Source organism: Scyliorhinus canicula, chromosome 12, assembly GCF_902713615.1.
Source record: "Scyliorhinus canicula chromosome 12, sScyCan1.1, whole genome shotgun sequence".
NCBI lineage: Eukaryota > Metazoa > Chordata > Chondrichthyes > Carcharhiniformes > Scyliorhinidae > Scyliorhinus > Scyliorhinus canicula.
The window spans coordinates 62862786-62875518 of record NC_052157.1 but is presented as its reverse complement, the minus strand read 5'-3'; the positions used below and the strand labels follow the sequence as shown (position 1 = coordinate 62875518).

Below are 12733 nucleotides of genomic sequence, written 5' to 3'. Positions count from 1 at the left end.
TGTGACCCTGGAGTTGAGGGTGATAACCACCTATTGGAGAATGTAATGAAGGCAACACTTACATGTCCACTGGCCTGAAGACCGTGTCTCCTGCGTCCGGCTGTTGAAGACAGAACAGAGAAAAGTGGATTTCTGGGTGATGTTGATTCGCAGGACACTGGTGACGCTCCAGAGGCCGCTGGCGGGATCGGACTGTGTAGTTGTGTTTCCCTGGTTTCCTCTCGGTAGTGAGTCGCCCTTTGCATCTATCCAATTCAAAACTGGCTTTGGATAGCCACCCGACGAACGGCAGGTAAAATTGACTTCCTCACCCAGTTGAATATCTTGAGGACGTGGCGCCGACATCAATGGGAGGCTGAAGTTAGCTGTAGAGGAGGAATCCATCTGAGAATTTCAAATTATCACCGCCCAGTGTTACTGACAGTGGGGCTGGATTCTCCACTTCGCAGCTTGGGAAGCAAGAATCGCGATTTAACGGGGAATCATGCATAATTGAAAAACTGTGATTCGCGACTGGCGGCGTTTTCAAAATTTGCGGCCCGTGCTGGCGGGTCCACGTAAAACCGTCATTTATTTGTATTTAAATCTCAATAATGGCTGGGACACTGCAACCCCCCCCCCCCTCCCCCCCCCCTCCCCCCCCCCTCCTCCCCCCCCTCCTCTCCCTCTGACATGGTGTGTGTTACTGACCGTATATCTACTAGTGTTAACGCGGCTCCCTCACATGGTCACTCAGTAACCCCCCTCTCTCCCCCAGCACCCTGCGTTCCTGTGTCTGTCACAGTTTGATGGATTTAATGGAGTCACACCATTTGGAGTGGAGAGCAAGCGAGGAGTGCGGTTTCACAGTTCAGGCGGGAATCCATTTACTTACCTGCTATCTGCAGTCGGACCAAACTCTGAAGAACATTCTTGTTGTCGATCATAAAATAGCAGGTGTAGTCATTCTCATCAGGAATGGTGAGATTGTTAATCTGGAGAGAGAGATTGCCATTCCGTATCGCAGTATCAGAGGCCATCACTCTCCCCTTATATTTATCGTCCTGGTAAGTTGGATCACTTCTGCCATCTTTGTAATTGTAGACCACTTGCTTATTCACTTGCCAAAACAGACGTAAAGATGAGTGCGGGTTTATAGCTTCTTGCTTGTAGAAACAGGGTAGTATTATTGGGCTACCCACCATCCCAGTCACAGAGTCTGAAATCACAACAAAATACACACAATTACACCACATCACACAAACAAGCCATTCAGCCCCTCGGCTCCGTGACCCTGTCTCTGCTCCTCACTAGCCTCCTCCCACTCCTCCTCTTCATGTACCCCCATTACCATTGCTTGCTATTCCTCTCTCACTCATTTATGTATCCTGATTCCCTCTTAAATGCATCAACACTATTCACCTCAACCACTCCCTGTGGGAGCGAGTCCCACATTCTCCCCACTCCCTGTGGGAGCGAGCCCCATATTCTCCCCACTCCCTGTGGGAGTGAGTCCCACATTCTCCCCACTCCCTGTGGGAGTGAGTCCCACATTCTCCCCACTCCCTGTGGGAGCGAGCCCCATATTCTTCCCACTCCTTGTGGGGGCAAGTCCCATATTCTTCCCACTCCCTGTGGGGGAAAGTCCCATATTCTTCCCACTCCCTGTGTGAGCGAGTCCCATATTCTCCCCACTCCGAGTGGGAATAAGTCCCACATTTTCCCCACTCCTTGCGGGAGCGAATCCGACATTTTCCCCACTCCTTGTGGGAGCGAATCCCATATTCTTCCCACTCCCTGTGGGAACGAGTCCCACATTCCCCCCTCTCCCTGTGGGAGTGAGTCCCACATTCTCCCCACTCCCTGTGGGAGTGAGCCCCACATTCTCCCCACTCCCTGTGGGAGTGAGTCCCACATTCTCCCCATTCCCTGTGGGAGCGAGTCCCACACTCTCCCCACTCCATGTGGGAGCGAGTCCCACATTCTCCCCATTCCCTGTGGGAGCGAGTCCCACATTCTCCCCACTCCCTGTGGGAGTGAGCCCCATATTCTCCCCACTCCCTGTGGGAGTGAGTCCCACATTCTCCCCATTCCCTGTGGGAGCGAGCCCCATATTCTCCCCACTCCCTGTGGGGGTGAGTCCCACACTCTCCCCTCTCCCTGTGGGAGCGAGCCCCATATTCTCCCCACTCCCTGTGGGAGTGAGTCCCACATTCTCCCCACTCCCTGTGGGGGTGAGTCCCACATTCTCCACACTCCCCATGGGAGCAAGTCCCATATTCTTCCCACTCCCTGTGGGATCGAGTCCCATATTCTTCCCATTCACTGTGGAATAAGTCCCACATTTTCCCCACCCCTTGCGGGAGCGAATCCAGCATTTTCCCCACTCCTTGTGGGAGAATCCCATATTCTTCCCACTCCCTGTGGGAGCGAGTCCCACATTCTCCCCACTCCCTGTGGGAACGTGTCCCACATTCTCCCCACTCCCTGTGGGAGCCAGTCCCACATTCTCCCCACTCCCTGTGGGAGCGAGTCCCACATTCTCTCCACTCCCTGTGGGCCGAGTCCCACATTCTCCCCACTGCCTGTGGGAGTGAGTCCCATATTCTTCCTACTTCCTGAGGGAACGAGTCCCATATTCTTCCTACTTCCTGTGGGAGCGAGTCCCACATTCTTCCCACTCCCTGTGGGGGCAAGTCCCATATTCTTCCCATTCCCTGTGGAACAAGTCCCACATTTTCCCCACTCCTTGCGGGAGCGAATCCAACATTTTCCCCACTCCTTGTGGGAGTGAGTCTCACATTCTCCCCACTCCCTGTGGGAACGAGTCCCACATTCCCCCCTCTCCCTGTGGGAGTGAGTCCCACATTCTCCCCACTCCCTGTGGGAACGAGTCCCACATTCTCCCCACTCCCTGTGGGCCGAGTCCCACATTCCCCCCTCTCCCTGTGGGAGTGAGTCCCACATTCTCCCCACTCCCTGTGGGAGCGAGTCCCACATTCTCCCCACTCCCTGTGGGCCGAGTCCCACATTCTCCCCACTCCCTGTGGGCCGAGTCCCACATTCTCCCCACTCCCTGTGGGAGCGAGCCCCTTTTCTCCCCACCCCCTGTGGGGGGTGAGTCCCACATTCTCCACACTCCCCATGGGAGCAAGTCCCATATTCTCCCCACTCTCTGGGTAAAGAATTTTCTCCTGAATTCCCCATGGATTGATTACTGACTGTCGCATATTGATGTTCCTGAGTTCCGGTCTCCCCCCCAACAGGAAACATCTTCTCTCCATTGAACCAATCGAAACCCCTTTCATAATTTTCATGATCTCTGTCAGGTCACCCCCCTCAGCCTTCTTTTTACCAGGGAAAAGAACCCCGACCTATTCGGTCTGTCCCAATCTGGGATCATGTTGTCTTTGCTTCTTCTTCAAGATTGATGGAAAGAAGGGAATAATCAAGATCAAAGCTCTCTTTCCCAAATCGCCTTTCCTCACTTCCTCTCCCTCACTCCTCCCCTCCCTCCCTCTCAACCCCTCACCCTCCGTCCCTCTCCCTCTCTCCCCATCCTCTCTCCTCTTTTCCCTCTTCCTGCCTGCCCCTCCATCACACTCGATCCCTCTCCCCTCATCTCCTTCCCTCCCCCCTTTCTCCTCTGCCTTCCTCCCCACTCCCTCTCCTCCTTTCCTTCCCTCCTTTCCCCCTCTCATCCTCTCCATCTCTCTTTCTCTCTCTCTCTATCCCTCGTGCTCCTTTTTCTCTCCCTCCATCCCTTTCCCCCTGTCTCCTTCACCCCTTCCTTCCCAGCTCCACGCAGAGATGTATTGGCCAGTCTAACTCTGCTGTGCGGGGCCAAATCTCTGTCCCAGAACTGCGCTGGGGAAGTGAATGCCACGGAGCGAGGGGGGGGGGGGGGGGGGGGGGGGGGGGGGTGCAGTATAATGGAGGGTGGTGTACTCTGTCCCATAAAGGTTAACTGTAATGGACTGTAGTGTCATGCAAGGAAGTGACATATGCATGTGATTAGCAGCAGGGAGCATGACAAGAAGCCAGTGTACGCGGTGGTTTCAGGATTGTAAATATTAGAGAATGACTGTAACACAGTGTCACCTGAACCCCTTTATATATTCACAGAAAAACACAGTACAGAAGAGGCCCTTCGGCCCATCGAGTCTACACTGACAAGTGAAAAATAGCTGTCCTACCTACCTAATTCCATTTACCGGCACTTGGCCCATAGCCTTGAATGTTATGACGTGCCAAGTGCTCATGCAGGTACCTTTTAAAGGATGTGAGGCAACCCGTTTCTATCACTGTCCCAGGCAGTGCATTCCAGACCATCCCCGCCCTCTGGGTAAAAACATTTTTCCTCAAATCCCACCTAAACCTCCTGCCCCCTCACCATGAACGTGTGTCCCCTCATGACTGGCCGTTCAACGAAGGGGCAACAGATGCTCCTTATCCAGCCCGTCCATGCCCCTCATAAGTTAGGGTAAAATTAGGGTGTTTGCAGTTGGCAGTCTGTGGGAAGCCAAATTGCTCCATGCCATAATAAGCTGTGGGTGAGTTAAATTGGCCCTCGACAAGATGGAATTCCTCACTTTGGGAGTTGCAGTTCAACCAGTAGTGCCACGATCTCATTAGCAGGGATTGCAACCAGTTCCAAGAAGGTTCCTGATGGATCAGGGAGTATGAGTAAGTCCCAAAGGTATTGGGTGCGGTGGGTTTGGCCAGCTTAGAGGGGGGGGGGGTGTTGTTGTGGGAGGGGGTGGGGGAATTGTAGGTGGATTTGCGAGAGAAGGTGGGGAAGAAGGAAGTGGGGGTTAGTATAATGGAAGTTGGTTGCTGCCCCCAAATATGCAAAGGGTACTCCAACTCCCCACGATAGTATCCCATCCTTTCCAACCTTTTAAAAACTTGTCAGCAAAAAGGGCCTGCCCACTCCTGCCCAGTGTGGTGGTATGATTAACATAGCTGCCTGCCATTGGTGCAGAACACCGGCTTACCATTGGCCCTGGTCGGTCATGTGCCTCTCGACCGATTGGTTGAGACCAGTCATGTGACGGCTCCCCGATTGGTCGAGAGGCTGAGTTAACTCGCCTCCAGGGCGGGGTATAAATACCCAGTACGCCCGGCGGTCGTCCATTTACTGTAGTCGACCGCAGGGCTAACATCTAGCTTATTAAAGCCATACTTTTGTACAGCAACTCGTCTCGCGTTCAATTGATGATTCATCACCCAGCTGCCCACTCCCACCCACTGTGGGGTAGGCAGTGTATTATCATGGTCACTTGGCTTGTTAAATAGCTCAATGGACCCTTGATTACTCGTTTGCATCTGGTGGGACGAGTAGGGTGGTGCTAGCTATTCTGTTATGCAGGGATAGGGGTGTGGGTGAGCCTGAGGGTAGATGGGAAGGTGGTGGGCTGGGCACCTGCCATATTTTACCACTCTCCCTCCTCCAATGAAAGCAGGTCCAACAAGAGCACGTAAAACCTGCCCCTTACTCCGAGCAGCGAGCGTTTCTGACGTTGAGCGATGGATTACTAGTTCACTGTGATGCAATAGTATTCCCAAGACCATTAAGATTTGGCATCTCACGATGCCTACATTTAGCCATGACCAAATTCCGAGCCTGCGCACGGTATCTGAGTTGGTGACGGGGGGGGGCTCTCTCTCGAGCTCATCAGAAGAAACAAGATTCAGATGTATCAAATGATTGATTCTGTGATGAATGTAGGTTTCAGAGATATCGGGCACAATTCAACACCCATTTGTCCCATTTGCCTCGCCAGATTTAATAGAGTCTCGCGAGATGTCAGAGTCTGGATCTCGCCCTCGCTGGCCGTGATCCAGATCAGAATATTTAAATAATTTGTCTGGCTCATTTAAAAATGAGTTCATGGGATTCCCCTGTGCCTGGGACCTAATGGACACGCCTGGGGGTCTTTGCCAAGGTGCCATTTAGCACTGGTAATCCACAAACATGGACCAGGCATAATGGCATCTGGGGTGGGCCAGGGTGTCTCCCAGGCCATTAGAGCTCCTTGGGTGGTGGGGGACAGGACTGGGTGGCACCCTGGCACTTCTTCTGGCACCTGGGCACTGGCACATTGATTGTCATCTGATTCACTCATGTCCCATTCGGGAGGGCAATCTGCCATCACTACCCGGTCTGGCCTGCATGTGACTCCAGACCCATAGCAATGTGCTTGACTCTTAAATGCCCTCTTCAAACCACTCAGGCCAATTAGGGATGGACAATAAATGCTGGCTCAGCCAGCGCCGCCCACATCCCATGAATATAAAATAGAAGATAGAGATGAAACAGATGAAATGTAGAGATAGTTGCCGCACAGCAAGAACGTTATCAGATCTTCAACCGGGAGGACAGGTTTGGATCTGAGGTCAATCAAAATACAGAAGTGAGATGGAATGGGGCACTGTCGGAAGAGGTGCAGTAGGCCAGTGAACCCACCACAACTCGGAAGAGCATTGTTTGGATTTGTCCACACAGCAGGTTCACCGATGTCTCTTCAGGCTCGTGGAGAGGTTGAGAGAGGTGACCAGACTATCAAAACATTACTGAAAAAGGAATTCGGATTTTCAGATGTGGGTCTCAAGTTAATCGATCCTCGCCCCTGTAGAATCTATTAGTTCCAGTCAAGTTTACACAGGAAGCAGTCCTTTTGCTTCCTGTCTGTGATTTGTACATCTCCTACATCTGAATCTCATTCCTTACAATGACCTGGAGAGACACTGGGTGGGATTGTCCCCTACCCAGTGAGGCGGGGGGTCCCGGCGGGATGGAGCGGCGTGAACCACTCCGGCGTCGGGCCGCCCCAAAGGTGCGGATTCCTCTGCACCTTTAGGGGCTAGGCCAGCACCTTTAGGGGCAAGGCCCGCCCCGGAGTGGTTGGCACCCCACCGGCTGGCATGGAAGGCCTTTGGTGCCATGCCAGCCGGGGCCGAAGGAACTCCGCCAGCCAGTGGGAGACCGCGCATGCGCGGGAGCGTCAGCAGCTGCTGACATCATCCCCGCGCATGCGTTGGGGGGGGGGGTCTCCTACGCATCGGCCAAGGCGGAGGCTGACGGCCGCGCGCAGGAAAAGAGTGCCCCTACGGCTCAGGCCCGTCCGCAGATCGGTGGGCCCCAATCGCGGGCCAGGCCACCATGGGGGCAACGCCCGGGGCCAGATCGCCCCGCACCCCCCCCAGGACCCCGGAGCCCCCCTGCCCCGCCAGGTCCCGCCGGTAAGGGACATGGTTCAATCCACGCCGGCGGGACCGGCATAGAAGAAGCGGGACTTCGGCCCATCGTGGCCGGAGAATCGGCGCGTGGGGGGGGGTCGCTCCCAACCGGCGCGGTGCGATTCCCGTCCCCGCCGAATCTCCCGTGCCGGAGAATTTGTCGCCCGGCGGGAGCGGGATTCACGCCCCCCCCCCCCCCCCCCCGGCGATTCTCCGACCCGGCGGGGGGGTCGGAGAATCGCGCCCACAGTCACCAAACCGAATGTGCGCCCTGGCTCAGCATTTGGTAATAACAAACTGACCTTGATCTAGATGGTGTGAGATCCCAAGTCTCAATGTTCTTGTGGTTTCCCTACCATCATCCTGAAGCAGTAAATCACCATTCAATGCCGGACATGCTCGCTGCTTGAAACACGGTCTCGGATCAGTGTATATGTTGGGGCCACCCCCTCCTACCAAATTCTCTGTTCTGCATCTGAATATTCAGCTTCTTTGATTTCACTCGATTTTGGCACAGTTGCAGGCAATGTAAGGAACGTCATTCTTGCAAACCTCTCAACTTCATCCCCAAATGCAACCTGCCTGTTTTTTTCTGGTTTCTCCCAGAGGAATAATTCTGCAAACCCTCAAAAGGACTTGGGTTATCTGTGAGTCGGGGGCCACAATGGGGTAGCAGGGAGCGAGAGAGAGGGTAAGAATCACAGAAAGAAAAACAGAGTGGCGAGAAGAGAGAGAACAAGGGGAGAAGGTGGAGTGGGAAAGAAAAACAGGATTGACCCCGGAGAGCGACAAAAAGAGACCACTTTTTCTTACAGGGCGTTGAAACACTGACATGTTGGGAGTGATTTGGAGATTGAAGCCATTCCTAGTTTCCAGGGATGTCAGAGAACGTTGAAAGGAGGCTTGGTGGGGGAGGTGTAGTATAACGGAGTATCTTTTAAAAAAATATAAATTTAGAGTACTCAATTCATTTTCTTTTCCAATTAAGGGGCAATGCATCGCAGTCAATTCACCGACCCTGCACGTTTTCTTTGGGGGGGGGGATTTGTGGGGGTGAGACCCACACAGACACGGGGACAATGATCTGGGATAACGGAGTATCTTAAATCCCATAAAGGGTTCATTTAACAGTCTGTGATGTCATAGCAGGAAGTGACATGTGATCTGAGAGTCATGGGGAAAGCAACAGAGATGGAAGTTATCATAAGGGAGTTACTTACAACTGTAAATATTTGATTGTTTGTAGAAAACAATCTCCTTCCCAAGAACATCATAATGTAGGGAGGGAGCGGGTAAGCTGGAATTGGCCTCAGGACCCTGTGAAATAGAGAGGACCCACATCCTGGGACACTGATAGCTCAACAGTGAGTCCTGCTGGGTGGGAGGTAGGAGCTGCCATGGTCAAAACACCATAAAGTCCTCATCTTGAGTTGGCAGAGGAAATTTAAAAGGAAAACGCATGGGATTCCATGGCGGGATTAGTATGTGCGGAATGTAGCAACCGAGGACAAAGGGAATGTGCTATCCAAACAATACTCACCAGACCACACGGGGTGAAGACAGGCAGACAGAATCAGACACAGGAACAGCTTCATCCTATCAGAGAGAAAAGCAACCCAGAATTAGTGATCCGTGTTCAGTGAGACAGGTGTGGTCTCACATACCCTCCCCACGCGCACACACAGACACACACAATCACCTCCCCCCACACACACCCCACACGCACACACATACCCTCCCCACGCGCACACACAGACACACACACAATCACCTCCCCCCACACACACCCCACACGCACACACATACCCTCCCCACGCGCACACACAGACACACACACAATCACCTCCCCCCACACACACCCCACACGCACACACATACCCTCCCCACGCGCACACAGACACAAACACCTCCCCCCACACACACCCCACACGCACACACATACCCTCCCCACGCGCACACGCAGGCACACACAAACACCTCCCCCCACACACACCCCACACGCACACACATACCCTCCCCACGCGCACACAGACACACACACAATCACCTCCCCCCACACACACCCCACACGCACACACATACCCTCCCCACGCGCACACGCAGACACACACAAACACCCCCCCACACGCACACATATACCCTCCCCACGCGCACACAGACACACACAAACACCTCCCCCCACACACACCCCACACGCACACACATACCCTCCCCACGCGCACACGCAGACACACACAAACACCTCCCCCCACACACACCCCACACGCACACACATACCCTCCCCACGCGCACACGCAGACACACACAATCACCTCCCCCCACACACATCCCACACGCACACACATACCCTCCCCACGCGCACACGCAGACACACACAATCACCTCCCCCCACACACACCCCACACGCACACACATACCCTCCCCACGCGCACACGCAGACACACACAAACACCTCCCCCCACACACACCCCACACGCACACACATACCCTCCCCACGCGCACACACAGACACACACAATCACCTCCCCCCACACACACCCCACACGCACACACATACCCTCCCCACACGCACACGCAGACACACACAAACACCCCCCCCCACACACACCCGCACGCACATACACACACCCCCTGCACACACACGCGCACACCCCGCACACGCACACACCCCCACCCGCACACACGCACATATCCCGCACGCGCACGCACATATCCCGCACGCGCACGCACCCTCGCCGCACACACACCCTCCCCACACGCACACCCTCCCCACACGCACACCCTCCCCACACGCACACCCTCCCCACACGCACACCCTCCCCACACACACCCTCCCCACACACAAACACACACCTCCCTCCTCGCACACACACACACACACACACACATACCCTCCTCACTCACACACACCCTCCTTACACACACACACACACCTTCCTCACACACAAATTCTCACTCTCTCATACACACACATACACATTTACTCTCTCAAACATTCACACAGTTTCACAAACACTCCCTACCCACACGCACACACATTTCGCCTCCCACACACAAACTCCCCCCGCAGACACGCACACTCACTCTCTTGCACACATAATGTCACACACGAGCACACAGTCTGTCGCGCGCGCACACTCTCTCACACAAACACACTCACTCTCACACCCACACTCTAACACACACACATCCCTTATCTCTCTCCACACACCTTCTCTCACTCACACACAGGCTCTCTCTCACTCACACACATGCTCACTCTCCCACACACGCTCACTCTCTCACACACGCTCACTCTCTCACACACGCTCACTCTCTCACTCTCTCACACACGCTCACTCTCTCACTCTCCCACACACGCTCACTCTCCCACACACGCTCACTCTCCCACACACGCTCACTCTCCCACACACGCCTCCACACGCTCACTCTCCCACACACGCTCACTCTCACACACACACTCACGCTCTCTCACCCACCCACACTCACTCTCTCTCCCATACACACTATCACGCACTCTCTCAGACACACTCATTCTCTCTCTCTCAAACACACACACACTCGGGGACACACTATCACTCACACTATCTTGTTCCCAAACTGAGTTCTATCCAATATCTACAGAAGTTGTTTCTCAGCAGCACTGCGCACACAAAGTTCAAAAGATTGTCGGTAACCCAATGGACAGAGAGAGACTTCCTGAATGAATCATAGGGCGTTCTGGACCAACAAACAGGAAATGGAACAGTACAACATCCCAACAGATGGCGATGTGAGACTTTCCAACAAATCTAAGGTTGACTGTTTTCCAATCAGCCTGTGTGTGGTAGATTCTTCTCCAGCCATCTGCCCCCGAGGTAAGGGGTTGGAGCCAGCTGTGGCCCCGTGAGTAACTGACTAAGAGTCAAGACCATCAGAGACTTCAATACGATAAACCCAGGCTGAACGTCCGAGAGACAGTACTGCACTGTCAGAGGGTCAGTACTGAGGGAGTGCTGCACTGTCAGAGGGTCAGTACTGAGGGAGTGCTGCACTGTCAGAGGGTCAGTACTGAGGGAGTGCTGCACTGTCAGAGGGTCAGTACTGAGGGAGTGCTGCACTGTCAGAGGGTCAGTACTGAGGGAGTGCTGCACTGTCAGAGGGTCAGTACTGAGGGAGTGCTGCACTGTCAGAGGGTCAGTACTGAGGGAGTGCTGCACTGTCAGAGGGTCAGTACTGAGGGAGCGCTGCACTGTCAGAGGGTCAGTACTGAGGGAGTGCTGCACTGTCAGAGGGTCAGTACTGAGGGGGTGCTGCATTGTCAGAGGGTCAGTACTGAGGGGGTGCTGCACTGTCAGAGGGTCAGTACTGAGGGAGTGCTGCACTGTCAGAGGGTCAGTACTGAGGGAGTGCTGCACTGTCAGAGGGTCAGTACTGAGGGAGTGCTGCACTGTCAGAGGGTCAGTACTGAGGGAGTGCTGCACTGTCTGTCGGAGATTCCGCCTTTGTCATGTTGCGTTTGTGGGCTTGCTGTTATTTTGATAGATGTAAAGGATTCCACGGCCACTGTTTTGAACAATTGAGGGGTTAATCTCCGCCTGACGTGCTCACCTATCCTCCTAAACCAACACACTAACTTGAGATTTTCAAGTGAATTAGAAGCCTCTAAATGGATGCTTTTCAGCAGGAGATCCTCCGGTCGAGCATTCGCTGCCCGGGTATGAAGGGGGGCGGGTGGGTCGCAAAAAAAAAACAAGACTCACCCACTGTCTCTTGGAAGGGTTAAGAAGTGAAGAACTATTTGCTCTCCTCGTATCCCCCGTCAGATAACCATGACCAAGCTCGATGACTCTACGCTGCGCTCTCTGATTTATGAGCTTTCAGCACGAGACTTCCTTAAATTAAGAGAGGACCACCTCCTTTGCGGCTAATCACTGGCTTACCAGGACAGCCAATCAGAGCGATGGCGGGGGAGGGGGAGAGGTGGAGCTAGAGTGGGGAGCAGGGCAACAAAGGAGGGGGAATGGGGGAGGGGAGAATGGGCAAGGAAGAACAAGGGAGGAGTAACGGGAGGGGGTGGGGAATGGGGGAGGAGGGAGAGAGAATTAACATAGAACATAGAACATAGAACAGTACAGCACAGAACAGGCCCTTTGGCCCTCGATGTTGTGCCGAGCAATGATCACCCTACTTAAACCCACATATCCACCCTATACCCGTAACCCAACAACCCCCCCTTTAACCTTACTTTTTAGGACACTATGGGCAATTTAGCATGGCCAATCCACCTAACCCGCACATCTTTGGACTGTGGGAGGAAACCGGAGCGCCCGGAGGAAACCCACACACACACGGGGAGGACGTGCAGACTCCACACAGACAGTGACCCAGCCGGGAATCGAACCTGGGACCCTGGAGCTGTGAAGCATTTATGCTAACCACCATGCTACCGTGCTGCCCCAATGAGGGAGGAGGGAGGGAGAATGAGGAAGGAGGGAGGGAGAATGAGGGAGAAGGGAGGGAGAATGAGGGG

At 54.1% G+C, this 12733-nt stretch overlaps 1 protein-coding gene across 2 annotated transcripts in view; it reads right to left on the bottom strand.

Annotated features, from left to right (window-relative positions):
• LOC119974573 (ICOS ligand-like) overlaps positions 1 to 12733 on the bottom strand; it is a 48038-nt gene that overhangs the window by 15689 nt on the left and 19616 nt on the right. Inside the window, exons 1-4 of one of the 2 annotated variants that reach the window (XM_038813592.1) lie at positions 11964 to 12050; positions 8762 to 8817; positions 875 to 1198; positions 63 to 365 (exon numbers count right to left, since the gene is read on the bottom strand). In XM_038813592.1, the coding sequence (XP_038669520.1) occupies positions 63 to 365; positions 875 to 1198; positions 8762 to 8816 (682 nt within the window). In that variant the 5' untranslated portion in view covers position 8817; positions 11964 to 12050. Of the gene's footprint in view, positions 1 to 62; positions 366 to 874; positions 1199 to 8761; positions 8818 to 11963; positions 12051 to 12733 lie in introns of those variants that run through there. The other variant, XM_038813591.1, reaches the window with a different exon arrangement.